Source organism: Kogia breviceps, chromosome 16, assembly GCF_026419965.1.
Source record: "Kogia breviceps isolate mKogBre1 chromosome 16, mKogBre1 haplotype 1, whole genome shotgun sequence".
Classification (NCBI taxonomy): domain Eukaryota; kingdom Metazoa; phylum Chordata; class Mammalia; order Artiodactyla; family Physeteridae; genus Kogia; species Kogia breviceps.
Genome location: NC_081325.1, coordinates 15,039,004 through 15,059,286, shown reverse-complemented (window position 1 = coordinate 15,059,286; position 20,283 = coordinate 15,039,004). Strand labels below are relative to the sequence as shown.

General features: G+C 38.5%; 1 protein-coding gene across 2 annotated transcripts in view; it reads right to left on the bottom strand.

Annotated features, from left to right (window-relative positions):
• Nucleotides 1-20,283, bottom strand: part of FREM2 (FRAS1 related extracellular matrix 2) — a 210,410-nt gene that overhangs the window by 9,726 nt on the left and 180,401 nt on the right. For both annotated transcript variants that reach the window (XM_067016848.1, XM_059042124.2), the window contains 5 exons: nt 15,392-15,695; nt 13,379-13,510; nt 9,579-9,910; nt 1,761-1,953; nt 195-299 (listed from right to left, as the gene is read on the bottom strand). In XM_067016848.1, coding sequence (XP_066872949.1) covers nt 195-299; nt 1,761-1,953; nt 9,579-9,910; nt 13,379-13,510; nt 15,392-15,695 — 1,066 coding nt within the window. The remainder of the gene's footprint in view (nt 1-194; nt 300-1,760; nt 1,954-9,578; nt 9,911-13,378; nt 13,511-15,391; nt 15,696-20,283) is intronic.

Genomic DNA, 20,283 nt, shown 5'->3' with positions numbered 1-20,283 from the left:
CAGTGATGATTTTGTAGTTTATAAGACGTAGCTGAGCAATGATCAAGCCCTCATGTAGATATTTGTACGTACATGGTTCGTTTGAAATTAAGGGCTTCAAAGCTCATAAGGAAGCATGCTGAAACACGTGCAACTATGGAACAACTATATCCTTGTCGTGTGGGGAGTGGCTATGTAAGGGTAATGGGGCTTACCGGGATGTGACAGCACAAACAAGCCATGGAATTGAGCCTCTGTCTTGAAGTTCACGACCAAACGGCCCTCTTCACCGATGCGCATGCTCGTTGGGTAGAGAGAACCTATGATGGGATGGGACACAAGAGTGGGAATATTGGTGACCAAGGACTCCTAACGTCTGGGGTTTCTTCCAAAACCAAATTCAGGTTCCTCTCATCTTTAAGCATTCTAGCCAAAAGGTATTACCAGAAAAATTTTGAGTGATCAGAGAGGCAGAAATATTCTTGTTTTGTTTTGTTTTGTTTTCTAACAGGAAAAGCTGTCTAGGAGGCAGGCAGAACAGAATTAGGTCACATGAATGAGGTCCATATGAAATATACAGAGTGATTACAATAGGCCAAGATATTTCTTAAAGCTTTAGTCTATAGAAATTATGCTGTAAATTGAGAGACAGGATGAACTGATCAAATTTTGAAGATTTGGACACGTAGGTGGAAACAGGTTTGTGCTCTGCAGAGTAATTCCAAATGTTATAGGCTTAATGAAAACTCCAAAACTTCCCCAAGAAATTTAGAAAGTTCACCAAAGTTGGCTGCAGATAGAAGAAGGAAGCATGAGATCCTTAAGCAGAAGTTGAGAACCAAGAGATGGATCTGCATTAAGATTCACTTAATATACATTTCCTAAGGCAAGACATGGATTTAAAACATTTGAAATGATCTAGAATGATTATTTAGGGTGATCATATTACCTTTCGCATAGCTTTAAGGTAATTTTAATCTGTTTAAGACAACACACTTTGAGATGTCCTACCAACAGTATTTTCCCTCTGGCTCGTAAGAAGTGATGATGGTTAGACATGCATGGAACCTGAACAGCAGTATATGCCTGAAAAGAAACAGCACTAATTCTACTAATGGATTAATTAGCTTCCTCCTTGTGGACTTTGAATTATGATTCTGACATCAAGACTGAAACAAAGTTATGCAGATGATTTTAGGGCCCAAATTGTAGTGGCACGCACCACTGTTCCAAGACATTCAGCTAAAGTATTGTAGAATAATAGAATTTTTAAACTGAAAGAATATTAGAAGTCTAGTCTATCTTTCATAAGAAATTGACTGCCAAAGTTCAAGCAATATGTTTGAGATCACAGTTACTTAGCTATAGACCCAGAACTAGAATCCAGGACACAATTTATACTGGGCTTTAAAATGCATCTCCCGTGTTCAGAAACAAAAATGTGTAACTTTTTCTCTTGGGTTCATTCCTTACTTTCAATTGGAACTTTCCCTATCCATTTTCTAAAATCTAGAGAGAGAGAGATTGTGTTGAGTAACACATGAATGATTAATCACCTAAAATGGACATTACATTTAACAGTCACATACTATGCAAAATTTGATGCACTGATATAATTGAAAGAAGTTTTTCCATGACAGAAATGAAATTATTTTAAAATATTGACTATAAAAATAAAATACATTGAAAGGTGCTTCTATTATTTTTAGCTGCAGTAAAAATTTCTCTTAAGTCATTCAAATAGGTAAGAAAACCAGTTTTCCAAGTCTCTGTTAACTCACCTTGGAGTTCAGCTTCGGGGGGGCTGACAATTCCATCAGTCCACAAGATGGCAGTGTCATACACGAAAGTTAGACGAAGCTCTGACTTCAAGTCAAAATGCTGCCAGCCTCCTACCCCAACAGGGGAATGGAACACGTAGGAGACATACAGAGGGACTCGAAGAGTCACATAGGACTGCACTAGGTTTAGGACCTAAAACAATAAAATTATATCTATCAACACGATTCAGTGTTGCTAATTAAACCAGCTTAATTTTGTGCAAGCCATTTTCTCCTTTCACTTATCTGAAGGTTTCGAGTTAATCATTGAGGAAAGGAAATGACAGCATTTATAACACTACTGTCCCCCTCACTTAATTTTGCAGCAATTAACTAGTTATTACTCTACTACTTTCCTTTGCAGCAAAGGATAGGCAGCAGAAATCTTTAAGCTAAAGTACATTATTTTGAGCATACTAAAACAGTGCTTTTTGTTTTTTTGTAGCAGCTTTATTAGGATATAGTTCATATACCATGTAACTCACCTATTTCAAGTGGACAGATCCATGTTATTTAATATACTCAGGGAGTTGTGCAACTTTCACTGCAATCACTTTTAGGACATTGTCATCACTTCCAAGAGAAATTCCATTTCCATTAGCAGTCGTCCCCTGATTCCATCCTCCCTCCGTAGTCCCTGGAAATCACTAGCCTACTTTCTGTCTCTAGGCATTTGCCTATTCTGAACATTTTATATAAATGGAATCACACAACATATGGTCTTTTGTGACAGGCTTCCTTCACTTAGCATAATGTTTTCAAGGTTCATCCACAGTGTAGCATGTTTCAATACTTTTATTACTGAATAGCACCCCACTGTATGCATATACCACATCTTATTTATCCATTCATCAGTTGATGAACATTTGGGTTATTTCCAGCTTTTGCTGGAAATTATGAATAACAGTGCTGTAAGTTACTTTTAAATTATTATATAGAGGAAGAGGAAATAAAGCAGGAAAGGCCTGGAGGCAAATATATTAAGTAGTGACATGTAACATTTAAGATTACATGTAATAGATGTTTCAACCAAAAAACTATCTAAAGGGGATAAATTTCCTTTTGTATTATCTGTATTAATTCATATACTACAATAAAACCATGCTTTTTTAAAAAGATTACATGTAATATTTAAGAGGGCTCAAAAATAAGTAGTTGAAGTGTCTTCTTACAATTTATACTTTCTTCTTTTGTATTTTGCAGGTGGATTGGGGTCATGGAGGATAAACTAATAATTATTTATTGAGCATCTACGACTTTTCAGACATCGTGTTAAGTTCACAAATAAGGCTACTCGATATTTTCATTCTTCCCCACAGTTATATTTATATGTATGTGTGGATGATTGAATGAATGGATAGAGAGATGAAGGATAGAAAGAGAGAGAGAGGAAAGTTAAGACTCAAAGAAATAAAGCAAATTTCCCACAGAAATTTCCCACTTCCTTCTGGAGTAGTCCTGCCAATAATAGACCCCAGCCTTTGGCCCATGCTTTTTCTACTCTTTCACACTTTATCATATTCCAAGCAAAGCTGAGGGCGGTCTTAAGATCACCTAACAAAGGTTATCATCCTTAATTCTCAGAATAGCTCTGCAGAATAGCAGGGAAAATACAACTATCTTCTTTTACACAAGAGGAAACGGGCTTAGGTCAGATCATACTGCTTAGAAGTTTGAGTCAGGTTTTCTGATAGGTCTATTTCTCCTTCCACCCCGAGGTGGCAACAGGAATCATACATGTGAGTTACTGAACAATTTATAACATGGTAGCTCTCATTTATCATTTTGTCATGGGGTTAAAAGTAAACTCCTCAAATCACAAAACGACAACCTGAATCACCAACAAAAATATATCGAAAGAAAACCATCCACCAAGCAAATTATTTGAATTCGCAGCTGTGTAGTAGTTAACACTCCTCATTATCTCCTAACGTGGTCAGCAGGAGAGGTGCCTTTGCACTGAAGTCCTTTGAGATAGCAGTTTCTAAGGGTAGCTATTCCTGCAGTCATTGAGAAGTTGATCTTGAAGTGCAGTTTTAACACCCTGACAGTTTAAGGGAGAGTAATTGTCAATCCATATGCCACTGGTAATTAAGATGACTATTTCATCCTGTGATTTTAATAAACACTCGTTAAAAAATAGGCTGTAGACATGGATTTCTAATTAAACTTTCTAGGTGCCAAAAATAATTTTGCCAACATTACATTCTATCCATCAGATGTTACTGAGTGCGCTATTTTGGAGGGAACTATTAACATTCACATCCTAGGAACAAGTTACTTGGCTCCCTGACTAATTCCTACTTGATTTCATTTGATCCTCCTGGTAAGCTAGAGTTTGATCACTTCTGGACATGGACTCGTTATCTTAGCGCATTTTCTCGTTCACCACAGCCAGGTCTTTTTGTCTGCTTAGAATCTCTGTCTAAAGGAATTGGAGCCTAAATGGGACTAGGTAGATCACTCAGGTCACTTATCTGTTCGTTCCTGTAAAATTGAAGAACACAGTGCAATCAATGTAACCTCTACAGCGGTACCCAACCTTTTTGGCACCAGGGACCGGGTTCGTGGAAGACAGTTTTTCCTCGGAAGGGGGGGCGGCGAGTGGGGATGGCTCCGGCGGTAATGTGAGCGATGCGGAGTGGTGGGGAGGAGGAGATGAAGCTTTGCTCGCTCGCCCCACCGCTCACCTCCTGCCGTGTGGCCCGGTTCCTAACGGTACCTGTCCTCGGCCCGGGGGTTGGGGACCCCTGCTCTAGATGCCATCTTAATGAACCCTTCATTTTCTTTCAGCCTATTCCACAGGACTTTTAAAAGTATTTGTCTATACTGAAAGAAAGGTATGTTAAATCTGGTATACTGCTCTTAAAGAAACTGTGACATGATGAGTGAGTTTACATGTCCTTACTGATTTGTTTCTTCAACAAAGGCAAACAATAGTTTAAATTCCATATTTAAAAGGAAAGGGCAAAGTGCAAATGACCTGTGAAAGGTACCATACTGATATAAATTTCTACCACTACTAGTAAGTGACTAATGTAGGGCAGCAGGTTTATATTTGGGGAGATAGTGCCTGTTGAAGGGACAAGAGAAAGTCTGCTGATCTGTGTCAGATGGTAGAAAAGGGGAAGAATAGGAAGAAAGAAGAGTACCCCAAGAGAAAAATGACATTTACAATGCTGCCCAAGTTGGAAACTATTGTTGAGGAAAATTGCAGTAGTTTTTGGTTTTAATTTTACTTTTGACTGCTTTTGCGTCTTCGTTGCGGTGCGCGGGCTTCTCATTGCAGCGGCTTCTCTTGTTGCGGAGCACAGGCTCTAGGCGCACGGGCTTCAGTAGCTGTGGGTTGTGGGCTCTAGAGCGCAGGCGCAGTAGTTGTGGCGCACGGGCTTAGTTGCTCCACGGCATGTGGGATCTTCCCCCGCTAGGGCTCATACCTGTGTCCCCTGCGTTGGCAGGCAGGTTCTTAACCATTGCGCCACCAGGGAAGCCCAGATTGCAAGTAGTTTTAATTCTCCACTTATTTTGGACTTGTAGCTGAAGCTATTCAATTTACATATCATCTTATAGATATTTTTAAAGTATTATAGAAGTAAGCAATATAGGTACGTAACTAATAAAAACTAATCCAGATTTACTTTGTTCCTTTGCAGCTTTCACTTGAGCAAGGCACTAGTTTACACGTGTCGAACTTAAGCCACAGAGAAGGTAATCGGCTTGCCCAAGATTACTCAGTACATTCAGGCCTAACACTCAAGTATCTAGACCAGCAGGGTTCAATGGGATCACAATGTGAGGCACCCATGTAATTTTAAATTTTCCAGTAGCCATATTTCAAAAAGTAAAGAGAAGCATGTGAAACCAATTTTAACAATAGTTTACTTAACCCAATATGTCAAACATATTGCATTTTAATATGCCATCAATATAAAATAACTTTAATGTAATATTTTGCATTCTTTTCTTTTTTTTTTTTTTTGGTACTAAGTCTTTGAAATCTGGTATGTATTTAACACGCACAGCATATCCCAATTCGGACTAGCCCCATTTTGAATGCTCAATGGCTACACATGGCTAATGGCTACCATATTGGACAGCACAGATTAGACTCTTCTACCCAAGGTCTTTCAATTAGACCACACATATTGAAAACAACAATCGACTCCTATAACTCGACTTGGAAGGAGTTTAAGGTCTGTGCCTGGTGTCCTCACCGGGTACCCATTTGGTCCCTGGCACAGAGTAGGTGTTCACTGATTATTTCTTTAATGAATGAATGGGCAACGAACAAGATGGAAAAAGCAGAGCTGATATTAATATCAGCTAAAGCTAGCTGTAGTCAAACTGCATAAACCTTAATAAAACTTCATTTATTAACTTCACTTATCTGCTGTTAACAGATAACTATCTTGGATATTTCAGGTGACCCCTTCAGTTTGGTAACTCTCTGTTATAAGTGAAATAATTGGAATATGGGAGGTTAGAGAAGGCAGAAATCTTTAAGAGTGTGTTAGAAACCTCTTTTTAATCACAAAATAAAATGCAGGGACCTGGCAATATTTCCAGGCAGTAGCTTTAGCTACTAAGAACACTAAAGATAAAAATCGGTTCGTCAGCATGTTGTTCCTGGCAGAAGCAATTTACCAGTTGGTAGAATCTGTTTGCATAGTGATTACCTTGATCTAAGGTGGCCAGTCTAGAAAAGGACCAGAAGAGGGAAAGACACATCGATTAGCTGCTTGGCCAGGGCAGTATGGAATTGGCAGAGGACAAAGAGACCTGGGGTTATTTCTGTTCTTGTACAAAGAACAGAGGAAAAAGTTTATTTGCCTTTCTTGCAATTTCATCTGTGACCATAACCATTCCTCACATTCGCCCAATTAAATGACATTTAATTCACTCAATTAAATGTCCAGATAAGTATCATGATGTGGTTAAGGACATAGGCTTACAAACGAATTGAATTGGGACATGTTATCTGAATTCTCTTTGCTTCAGCATCTCCAAAAATGGAGACAAAATTCATATTTGTCTCCTAGTGTTGTTTTGAGGACAGAATTAGTGGAAATATGTAAAGTACTTACACACGATGACAGGCATACAGTAAATATTAAATAAATGTTAGCTATTACTACTAGTAGTAATATTATTAGATATTTTCTCTTCTCTAGAACCTAAAACTTGTGAGGAAAATTAAGAAAATATCTCAAAGAGTTATATTTACTTTACTTTAATATGTATTTTCTTCTCCCTCACCTACATTTAAACAATGTTATGTGTCAGGGGAAGTGAGGATATAGGAGAATATCTCAATAACTGGAGAAGTAGAAGTTCAAGCCCAAGAAAGTAGAGGAAAACGAGATAGCCATCTCTGAGCTTCACTCTAAGAGAGTGAACAACATGCTTTATTAGATGGTATTGCAATTCCATTTACACTGAGGCTTTAAGAATTTTGTCACAAGAACCCGAAATTTCAATGATTTACACTGAATCCAGATTCAGTGTAAATCATCATGCTTATGTTACTACATTTATTTTCAACAATGCAAAAGCAAAAAAATCCTTTCAGAAGAAGCTCATATAACCAGCTGGCCATCTTACTCCTCAAGGTAACACAAGCCAGTTGGGAACTGGATGGCTCAATAATTCTTATATTGCACTCTCTCTTCTCCCGAAGTGGAAAGTAACACAAAGCGTTCAGGCAGGTAAAACTTCACTGAACCCGGCAGTTGCCAGTTTTCACCTAGTGGAGTAGAACAGTCGATAACTCAACTACGGAAGCAGGGTAATAACTTCTCTAGTTAGCAGTTGTAATGGGAAAAAAAAAACCCTGAACTTAACTAAATAGAGGAACAGTGATTTTAAAACTCCAGTGAAGTAAAATTAATTTAGCTGAGCATTTTATAGTACGGATTGACTGGAGAGATGGATTTGCATTCAAAATGCCCTTGATACACCAGATAAGTGGGCTTAAGTAGGATAAGTTCAGGGTTTTCACTAGGGAAGCCTGTCTGCGTTGCACGTATGAAAGACAGAAAATCAGTTCCATTTCCAGAGAAGATAGAAAATACTCTTGAGGCTAAAAAGTGACCACAGACTAGACGAGACCCACAGAGAAGCTTCATGGTATGAAGTGCTTTTTAACAAAGAAGACCCAGAACTACAATATAATCCTATTACTCTGGTCCATTTTGCTTATGCCAATAGAGCCTGTGACTTCAGCAGGATCCTGAGAGAAGAGCACCCGGAAAGAAGACAGGAATGATTTAATAATGGATTGAAAACAGGCTCTGGGAGGAATGGCCAAACGAATGGAGATATTTGACCTATAAAGGAAGAGGCTGAAGTAGATGTGTTAATATGAGTCTTTATTCTGGGAATAGGACCTTTTTTCTTTCACGTTTCTTCCAGGTGGCAAAGACAGGGTGGGAAAGAGGGACGGGAAGAGGTAACACTTATGGGGGTTTAAGTAACCTGCCCAAGAAGACGTAGCTAGAGAATGTCAGAGCCAAATATAAGTCCACATTTGCTTGATTCCAACATGCAGGCTCTTTCCACTGTTCTACACTGACTTCCTGTTGGTGTTTTTGCTTGGGATTTTCAGTAATTCATGCAAGTGTCTGGATATTTTGTTGCTTTTAGAGGAGATAGAGATAAAAGTCTCACTACCTTGGAGCCCAACAGTTCCCAGACATAATATGTGGCCATTAGACATCAACACCAGCAGAACTGGTCAAGATTTACAGCTTTGCTCTGGAATTAAACTGATAGTTACTGTCTACTTTTCTCTTGTTACTACTTGTTTTATAGTTTAACATCACAGGAATATAGTACAGAAAAAAAAAATCCAGCCTCACCTCAGCTAAATCTTGAAAGATAAGACATCTTCTGGGTACCATTCAACGTCTTAATGTATAAGTTATGTAAATAAGCTCTTTGTTTTAGTCAAGTTGGACAAAGCATGGCTTTAAATTCAAATACTCATCACAAATCTAAGCTACACCCTACATATTTTAGATTCTCTACTATAACTGCTAAGGGAGACCTTGCTTCACCGTCATTTTAACAACAATGTTGATGGTGGTGATGGGGGTGGATTGTGTGTGTGTGTGTGTGTGTGTGTGTGTGTGTGTGTATTTTATGTGTAAATGTCTGCCTGTGTAGTATGAAGAGGAATCAGTAATTGTAGAGTAGAAATAACAGTAAGCTTTAAATGAAAATGAAAATACTTTGGGCTATGTTAGTGATGGAGAAATGAACCAGATAGGGAGGAAATGGGGAGAAAACTAGAAAGAAAACGGAGGAGAAATGGGAGTAGAAAGAGAGAAAGATAGAAGGTGGGGAAAGAAGAGAGAGAGTGAGGAGGGAGAAAAACTAGACCGACCCTGAGGACCCTCATTTGAGATCATTCATGATGCATCACAGCGATCTGTACATAACACAAGAAATGAAAACGTATACTTCGAAGAGAAATTAGTATTTGGAGTTTTCTAATATCAGAGTAGATTTGGAGCTTACAGCATAACTATATGGTGTCCTTTCAATACAAAGATAATGTTACCAACCCATTGCTAAAAAATACATAGATTTTGACACACTGTTCTGGAAATAGACATGGATTTCCATACCGCTCATGCCAATTACCTGCCCTTTCTTGTGCCTAATAACCTACATCACCAGGATGGAAGACTGGAGCTGAGATTGATTCCAAGTCTACGTAGCTGAACAAAAGCAACTGGTTTGTCCAGTGACCGAAGCTCAGATGCTAAAAATCCATACCTGTCCATCGGTTCCAATGGTACCTCCACAGTCCGTGAGCAGCTCTGACATGTCATAGTAGCTAACAAACTCCCATAAGCAGGCTTCCAGGTTCAGATTTCGGTAGAAGCGTAAGGTATTGGAACCCCTGATAGATGAGCTGTACTGGTAAGGATACGTCTCTCCAATTATTTCTTGATTTTTGGTAGCATCAGTCAAGAACCCGTGGTGGGTCTTTACTTCAGTATAATCTAGGAGGTTGGAGCATTTGTGGTTTCCAACTCGTGTGCCATCAGGGCTGAGGGTGAGCTCAAAGTTGGAGAGCTCCTTGGTGGAGATCACAGGGAGCATACCTGCAAGAAATTTTTGTAATCACTGTTACCATTTCTACCAACAGCAAAGGGCTTCGAACACTTTATAATCTCTTTATCTCTTGAGAGGACAAGTGTTATAAAATACTGCAGAGCAGTGATTATAAAAGTGGTATCTTAGGACCCCGGAGGATCCCGAGAATATTTCAGGAGATCTATAACATTAAAGCTATTTTCACGACTCTAAGGTATTATTTGACTTTTCCATGCTTATTTTCTCAGTAGTGTACAGTGGAGTTTTTCAGAGGCTAAAATAAATCATATATTGCAATAGATTGAATGCAGAAGCAGACATAAGAATCCAGCTGTCTTTTATTAAGCCAGACACTAAAGATATGTTCAAAAATGTGAAACTATGCCACTCTTTTGTTTTGCTTTATACATTGTAGCTCTTTTTCTTTCTTTTTTTTTGCGTTACGCGGACCTCTCACTGTTGTGGCCTCTCCCACTGCTGAGCACAGGCTCCAGATGCGCAGGCTCAGCGGCCATGGCTCACGGGCCTAGCCGCTCTGCAGCATGTGGGATCTTCCCGGACTGGGACACGAACCCGTGTCCACTGCATCGGCAGGCGGACTCTCAACCACTGCACCACCAGGGAAGCCCTGTAGCTCTTTTTCTTAAACGTATGTTTTTCGTGTTAACATGTAATCGATTTATTCTTATTTTAAAATTAATGAATAAATACATATTTAACAATTCCCCAATTTTAAATCCAGTAAATATTTATAGCTATAACACACAAAACAAAAGGTCTTTGTGGCCATAAATAATTTGGAGGGTGTCCTCAGACCCAAAAGTTTGAAAACTGCCACTATACGGTATAGGCTAAGAGTTGGTAAACTTCTTTTGTAAAGAGCCAAACTGTAAATATTTTAGGATTTGTGGGCCACAAGGTCTCTGTTGCAACTGCTCAAAGCTGCCATTTCAGAGCCAGAGCTGCCACAGATGATTTGTAAAGGAATTCACAAAACTGTGTGCAAGAAGACTTTATCACGGCCAATGGATTAGAATTTTATATAATTTTCATGTGTCATGAAATATTCTACTTTCAAAGAAGAAGAAGAATGTTTGGTTTCTTCCAAACATTAAAAAATGTGAAAACCATTTTTAGCTTGCAGACCATACAGAAACAGGTAGAAGGCTAGATCCAGTCCATGGGAGACAGTTGGTTGAGTCCTGGCATAAGCAATGCAGCAAAAACGACTGTGAAAGAGGTCTTCTCTTGGCACTTTTTCCACCTCTCCCTCTTAGATTCTCTGGCCCTGCAAAAGAACTGGTCAGCTTCTGCAGAGCTACGGCTATCGAATGTTTCAGAAAATGCTAAGTCAAGCTCTAGGAGAAGCACAAGGGACCAATCTTTCTATTAGGAAGAACTATTATAGGTCTGCCCTCCCCTGATGGTCCCTTCTGCCCTGGGCACATCTGAATCACACCTCCCATATGGGTCTAAAGGTAGGGTGGTCAAACATGGACCCAACATTACACTGTAAAGTAAGGAGGTGCAGATTCCTGTCCACCTATGCCCACCAACATAAATTTGGGTTTGTAATAAGCAGACAAAGCAGAATTATGTCCTTTTCATAAGGCAGGTAAATTCTACCTTGTAGTTCTTAATATTGCCTAATGCTTCCTCTCCTTTAGGTACTTAAAATATAACTAACGTACTAAGTAATAAAATTAATATTGATATACTTCAGGAATAAAGTGAATTAAGAGGAATAGAACTTGAAAATGTCTTCTGTACCTGAGGAAATGTTCATAAAATGTGGGTAAAGTTACCGACTCAGAAATTCTGGCCACACTTCCCTATCCAGAGAAAATTTAACATTGTTAATTGCATTTTTTTTTTTTTTTTTTTTGCGGTACACGGGCCTCTCACTGTTGTGGCCTCTCCCGCTGCGGAGCACAGGCTCCGGACGCGCAGGCTCAGCAGCCATGGCTCACGGGCCCAGCCGCTCCGCGGCATGTGGGATCTTCCCGGACCGGGGCACGAACCAGCGTCCTCTGCGTTGGCAAGCGGACTCCCAACCACTGCGCCACCAGGGAAGCCCTGTTAATTGCATTTTTAAACCTTATTTTAATGCCTAGGAAATGTCTTAGTTGTTGCAGTAAATACTGGGAAAGATTTATGAGACTCCAGATATGAAAAAGCAAATAGGTGTTGAAGGCAGGGATTGAGATTCCAAATTGCTTTACTGTAAGTCCAAGCTCAAGAGTTTTGAAGGCACACTGTGCCATTTCATAAAAGAGAGCAAGCACATTAACCAAAGCTTTGTTTCATTGTGTTGTGACATGTGTGAAATTTATCTAATTTTAAAGAATGCCGAAATTGTCAGACTTGAAAAAAAAACTGGGCAGAAAGAAAACAGAAACACTCAAAAGAAGCAGGACTTGAAGCTTAAGTTGCAAATTGAGCATTTATTGTATGCTTGGTTATTCAGAGTACAGGCAGACCTCAGAGATATTGCAGGTTTGGTTCCAGACCAACGCAATGAAGCAAATATCGAAATCAAGTGAGTCACATGAATTTTTTGTTTCCCAGTGTGTATAAAAGTTTTGTTAAAATTTACTGGGATAAAGAAGATGTGGTACATATACACAATGGAATATTACTCAGCCATAAAAAGAATGAAATAATGCCATTTGCAGAAACTTTGGATGGACCTAGAGATTACTATACCAAGTGAAGTAAGTCAGACAAAGACAAATATCACTTATATGTGGAATCTGATTAAAAAAATGATACGAATGAATTTATTTACAAAACAGAATCAGACTCACAGAGCTCAAAATCAAATTTATGGTTACCAAAGGGGAAACGTGGGAGGAAGTGACAAATTAGGAGACTGGCTTGGGATTGACATATACACACTACTATCTATAAAATAGATAACTAACAAGGACCTACTGTATAGCACAGGGAACTCTACTCAGTTTTCTGTAATAACCTCTATGGGGAAGAATCTGAAAAAGAATGGAAAATATATACATATGTATAAATGATTCACTTTTCTATACACCTGAAACTAACACGACATTGTAAGTCAACTAGACTGCAATAAAAAAATTAAAAACAAACTATACTGTAGTCTGTAAAGTGTGCAATAGCGTATGTCTAGAAAGCAATGTACACACCTTCATTAAAAAATACTTTGTTGCTAAAAAATGCTAACTATCCTCTGAGGGAGTCTTAATCTTTTTGCTGGTGGAGGGTTTGAAATATTGAGAGAATTACCAAAATGTGATACAGAGACATAAAGTGAGCAGGTGGTGTTGAAAAAATGGCACTGATAGACTTGCTGGAAGCAGGGCTGCCACCAACCTTCAATTTTTAAAACACGCGGTATCTGTGAAGTGCAATAAAATGAGGTCTGCCTGTATTCAGTAAAGTAAAGCAGGTAAAGAGAAGCCCAAACCACCTCCATGGATTTGCTTACCGAAGTCACCTACCGTCTATGTGGGGCATGGTGACAGCGAGCTTGATGAGGTTTGTGTACTCGGGGTCCTCGGGACCCGTGTAGCGCAATTTAGCTGAGAAGGGCTCTGCTCCCACTATCCCTGGCACCCGGGGCTGGCAAAGACCTCGAGGCAAAATGAAGACATTTATGCTAAAAGAAGATAATAGACAACACTTAAAGTATATATTTTTAAATAGGCACTATTATTTTTCTGTGTACTTTAAAATTCTCTGTGAACTAAGGCACTGCTGAGAGTTGATATTATGAGGAAGCAAAAGACCATGATGGGCGAAGTAATCCCAGCAGACAGTTCAATGGCTTCTTCTTAACATTTGGGGTATTTTATAAAGTTTGAGAAAAAATAAATATTATTCAATGTGATTTAATTTGTGCTGGACACCATCTGTTATGGTCATAGTCACAAAATCGTCTTAACATAAAGTATAAACAGGCGTAGTAAAAAACGACTGAAAAACGACAGGAAAAAGTAAGTGTAGTTTAATTAAATGAAGAAATTGTTACCTTAGAATTAAATCCTTGAGACTAGTCATAAAATTTACATTATTTATAATAAAACTAAAAATGCACTCATTCTAAAAAACAAAAACTAGCCTTCTTAGAATCAGAGAGCAAAATATATAGTTTTCTCTCTATATGTAATTTCTTACAGTATGTATATTATAAATTATAACTCATTGTCTAATCTATCTATCTATCTAGAATTTTAACATGAAAATCTTCCTCGTATGTTTGCTTTGAAAGCACTGTAATGTCTTCATTTTAATACCATGGAAGAGAACGCCTGATGCTGGATCACAGTTTCCAGAGAACTAGGCAATATATCATTTCTTTTCTGTTTGTAGAAAACAGATCAGAATCAGGCCCTAGCATCTGGGATGCCTGCTCTATTAATTGGGGGCGACTCATTTTAAGGCATTGTTTAATTTATTTTTGGTACCAACACAATAGTTTGGTTTTAAGAGAAATTTAAAAACCATGCATTCTAATCCTAATAAAAGAACATGGTTACTCTGCATGTTATCAACAAATATTGATCCTGAATATATAATGGTGGGAGGTGGTACATATAACTTTTCTTGCTGCAACATATGTACATCTGAAGTGTTGTACACAAGTGGAATTTTTAGAAATAGAATCTTATAAAAAGACTGTTATTTTAAAACTCTGATTTAAACATTCTTCTGCAGAGTAAAGGATTCGTTTATAAAGTGGATTTCCTGTCTCATCAGTGTTGTCTCCAGCCACATGTATTTTCCACCTCCACTGTGTCCGGGCTCTAGCCCTGACCTCAACCTCCCCGCTAATAACCAAGTATGGACACTACTAGTACACACCTCTCTACCTGCACTGTCCTTCACCTCCTGCCCCAGCAAACTCCTGTTCATCCAGCCACCGGCTGGGAGTGATTTGGCATCACATATGAGCTGCCCTGTCCAGATCTGACCCTTGCGTACCCACTGCTTCATCTCCTGATCTCCCTTCCTCTCCCTTACATCCTGCCCCATTTCTCTGCTTGTAGCTCCCAGAATACTCCGTGTTTCTTCATGCTTCTACGAGTCATTGCTCATGCTTGTTTTCCCCTACTGTTTTCAAGACTCAGCTTAAGCATCTCCTCTTTGATGAAACCTTTCCAGATCCACTCAGGCTAGAACCCATCACTACTACTTTTGCATTTCTGTGTCCTGCCCAGACTAAAATTTGTCTGTGTCTTCAGTGTGAGTATGGACTCCTGGAAGGCAGGATTCCTGCCTTAATTTTCATGACAGCCAAAAGCCTGACATATGCTCAGTGATCGAAAAATGCAAAATGAATAAATATTTGTTTTCTAATGAATATTTTTGCAAAAATAGATTATCATTTCAAAATACTTAAAGAGTATTACGGAATACATGGGGCATTTGGAGGAATGAATAACTGGAAATTAGACATATATAACATTCCATGGTATTCCAGAGACCTTTATGTGAAAACGGCCATGCACTACCTTCTTCTCTGCCGATGGTTACGGCAGGGCTCATCAGCTCCAAGCCTTCGTTCCCATCGCCATTCACAGCCCGAGCCGCACACTGCACCCTGGAGCCAGGCTGGAAGTATATGGAGTCTAAACTGATCATCTTGGATGAAGTGAAAAAGGTGTCAAAGTCCACTTCTCTCATGGGGCTGGTCACTCCGTCGGGGCCCGCGGGTGCGCTGATCAGCCATCGGTACCGGGTCAAAGTGTCATTGATGTTCTCACTTGCACAAATGGATCCTGTTTTGTCATAGTCTGAATATTTAGGGTTGCAAGCCTATGGGAAACAAATATCTATGTTAGGGCCGCAGTTTAGAACAAGGTGGCAATTATTCCTCTTAAGTTCTCTCTCCCTTAATGTTTTCACTGCTACTTTTTTTTCCATTTCTACATGTTATTCATGCAACTTTCAAATTCCTAGTCCTAGTGATGCTAGCTTTTATGAACTCTAATCTTGCATTTCAAACAGCGTATTGGCCTTTTCCACCTTTAACCTGATACGAGTAAAAGTTATACTCATTTCATCATCTCTCGAATCCTCAGAGCTGTCGAATCGTCCTCGTTCTTTTCTCTCTCCCTCTCTTCTCCTCTCTCTCATTTTGCCCCGGACATCCAGTGGGTCAGTGAACTTGGTTAATTCTTTTTGTAGGATGTCTCTTAAGTTGGTCTTTTCCTTCCCATTCCAAGCATCACCTTTCTATCTAATTCAGGACCTTTCTCGTCAGGTGACCACTGCTGCCATGGTAACACTACAATACAACCCCTCTTCTCATGCCATTCTTCTGTGCAAGAGCTCCCTGCTACCCAACAAATGAAGTGCACATTCCTTAATATAACACTTCAAGACCTCTGTAACTTACACCGCATTATTATTTCTGCCTCGCTAATCCAATAAACATTTACTGTATACCTGTTATATGTAGGTCATTACACCAGGGGTATTGCAAAGTAAGAATAAATGTGTCCCAGTTTTTGCTCACAAGGAGCTTATAATTCATAGTTAAGAGAAGGCAATTGAAAAAGTAACTATAATATGCCATTTGTAAGGCAACAACTTCATCCAGGAATGATGTTTCCTTATGTGACTCTTTATTTTTTAAATTTTTTTAACATCTTTATTGGAGTATAATTGCTTCACAATGGTGTGTTCGTTTCTGCTTTATAACAAAGTGAATCAGCTATACGTATACATATATTCCCATATCTCTTCCTTCTTGCGTCTCCCTCCCTCCCACCCTCCCTATCCCACACCTCTAGGTGGTCACAAACCACCAAGCTGATCTCCCGGTGCTATGTGGCTGCTTCCCACTAGCTATCTATTTTACATTTGGTAGTGTATATATGTCCATGTCCATGCCACTCTCTCACTTTGTCCCAGCTTACCCTTCCCCCTCCCCATGTTCTCAAGTCCATTCTCTGGTAGGTCTGTGTCTTTATTCCCATCTTACCCCTAGGTTCTTCATGACTTTTTTTTTTTTTTTTCTTAGATTCCATATCTATGTGTTAGCATACAGTATTTGTTTTTCTCTTTCTGACCTACTTCACTCTGTATGACAGACTCTAGGTCCATCCACCTCACTACAAATAACTTAATTTCATTTTTTTATGGTTGAATAATATTCCATTGTATATATGTGCCACATCTTCTTTATCCATTCATCTGTTGATGGACACTTAGGTTGCTTCCATGTCCTGGCTATTGTAAATAGAGTTGCAATGAACATTTTGGTACATGACTCTTTTTGAATTATGGTTTTCTCAGGGTATATGCCCAGTAGTCGGACTGCTGGGTCATATGGTAGTTCTATCTGTAGTTTTTTGAGGAACCTCCATACTGTTCTCCATAGTGGCTGTATCAATTTACATTCCCACCAACAGTGCAAGAGTGTTCCCTTTTCTCCACACCCTCTCCAGCACTTATCATTTCTAGATTTTTTGATGATGGCCATTCTGACCTGTGTGAGATGAAGTCTCATTATAGTTATGATTTGCATTTCTCTAATGATTAATGATGTTGAGCATTCTTTCATGTGTTTGTTGGCAATCTGTATATTTTCTTTGGAGAAATGTCTATTTAGTTCTTCTGCCCATTTTTGGATTGTTTGTTTGTTTTTTTGTTATTGAGCTGCATGAGTTGCTTGTAAATTTTGGAGATTAATCTTTTGTCAGTTGCTTCATTTGCAAATGTTTTCTCCCATTCTGAGGGTTGTCTTTTGGTCTTGTTTATGGTTTCCTTTGCTGTGAAAAAGCTTTTCAGTTTCATTAGGTCCCACTTGTTTATTTTTGATTTTATTTCCATTTCTCTAGGAGGTGGGTCAAAAAGGATCTTGCTGTGATTTATGTCATAGAGTGTTCTGCCTATGTTTTCCTCTAAGAGTTTGATAGTGTCTGACATTACATTTAGGTCTTTAATCTATTTTGAGTTTATTTTTGTGTATGGTGTTAGGGAGTGTTCTAATTTCATACTTTTGCATGTACCTGTCCAGTTTTCCCAGCACTGTGTATTGAAGAGGATGTCTTTTCTCCACTGTATATTCTTGCCTCCTTTATCAAAGATAAGGTGACCATATGTGTGTGGGTTTATCTCTGGGCTTTCTATCCTGTTCCATTGATCTATATTTCTGTTTTTGTGCCAGTACCATACTGTCTTGATAACTGTAGCTTTGTAGTATAGTGTGAATTCAGGGAGCCTGATTCCTCCAGCTCCATTTTTCGTTCTCAGGATTGCTTTGGCTATTCGGGGTCTTTTGTGTTTCCATACAAATTGTGAAACTTTTTGTTCTGGTTCTGTGAAAAATGCCAGTGGTAGTTTGAAAGGGATTGCAATGAATATGTAGATTGCTTTGGGTAGTATAGTCATTTTCACAATGTTGATTCTTCCATTCCAAGAACATGGTATATCGCTCCATCTATTTGTATCATCGTTAATTTCTTTCATCAGTGTCTTATAATTTTCTGCATACAGGTCTTTTGTCTGCTTAGGTAGGTTTATTCCTAGATATTTTATTCTTTTTGATGCAATGGTAAATGGGAGTGTTTTCTTAATTTCACTTTCAGATTTTTCATCATTAGTGTATAAGAATGCCAGAGATTTCTGTGCATTAATTTTGTATCCTGCTACTTTACCAAATTCATTGATTAGCTCTAGTAGTTTTCTGGTTGCATCTTTAGGATTCTCTATGTATAGTATCATGTCATCTGGAAACAGTGACAGCTTTACTTCTTGTTTTCCGATTTGGATTCCTTTTATTTCTTTTTCTTCTCTGATTGTTGTGGCTAAAACTTCCAAAACTATGTTAAATAATAGTGGTGAGAGTGGGCAGCCTTGTCTTTTTCCTGATCTTAGTGGAAATGGTTTCAGTTTTTCACCACTGAGGACGATGCTAGCTGTGGGTTTGTCATATATGGCCTTTATTATGTTGAGGAAAGTTGCCTCTATGCCTACTTTCTGCAGGGTTTTTATCATAAATGGGTGTTGAATTTTGTCGAAAGCTTTCTCTGCATCGATTGAGATGATCATATGGTTTTTCTCCTTCAATTTGTTAATATGGTGTATCACATTGATGATTTGTGTATATTGAAGAATCCTTGCATTCCTGGAATAAACCCCACTTGATCATGGTGTATGATCCTTTTAATATGTTGTTGGATTCTGTTTGCTAGTATTTTGTTGAGGATTTTTGCATCTATGTTCATCAGTGATATTGGCCTATAGTTTTCTTTCTTTGTGACATCTTTGTCTGGTTTTGGTATCAGGGTGATGGTGGCCTCGTAGAATGAGTTTGGGAGTGTTCCTCCCTCTGCTATATTTTGGAAGAGTTTGAGAAGGATAGGTGTTAGCTCTTCTCTAAATGTTTGATAGAATTCGCCTGTGAAGCGAATGGTCCTGGGCTTTTGTTTGTTGGAAGATTTTTAATCACAGTTTCAATTTCAGTGCTTGTGATTGGTCTGTTCATATTTTCTATTTCTTCCTGGTTCAGTCTCGGCAGGTTGTGCATTTCTAAGAATTTGTCCATTTCTTCCACGTTGTCCATTTTATTGGCATAGAGTTGCTTGTAGTAATCTCTCATGATCCTTTGTATTTCTGCAGTGTCAGTTGTTACTTCTTTTTCGTTTCTAATTCTGTTGATTTGACTCTTCTCCCTTTTTTTCTTGATAAGTCTTGCTAATGGTTTATCAATTTTGTTTATCTTCTCAAAGAACCAGCTTTTGGTTTTATTGATCTTTGCTATCGTTTCCTTCATTTCTTTTTCATTTATTTCTGATCTGATCTTTCTGATTTCTTTCCTTCTACTAACTTTGGGGTTTTGTTGTTCTTCTTTCTCTAATTGCTTTAGGTGCAAGGTTAGGTTGTTCATTTGAGATGTTTCCTGTTTCTTAAGGTAGGATTGTATTGCTATAAACTTCTTAGAACTGCTTTTGCTGCATCCCGTAGGTTTTGGGTCATCATGTCTCCATTGTCATTTGTTTCTAGGTATTTTTTGATTTCTTTATTGATCACTTCGTTATTAAGTAGTGTATTGTTTAGCCTCCATGTGTTTTTATTTTTTACAGATCTTTTCCTGTAATTGGTATCTAGTCTCATAGCATTGTGGTCGGAAAAGATACTTGATACGATTTCAATTTTCTTAAATTTACCAAGGCTTGATTTGTGACCCAAGATATGATCTATCCTTGAGAATGTTCCATGAACACTTGAGAAAAATGTGTATTCTGTTGTTTTTAGATGGAATGTCCTATAAATATCAATTAAGTCCATCTTGTTCAATGTATCATTTAAAGCTTGTGTTTCCTTATTTATTTTCATTTTGGATGATCTGTCCATTGGTGAAAGTGGGGTGTTAAAGTCCCCTACTATGATTGTG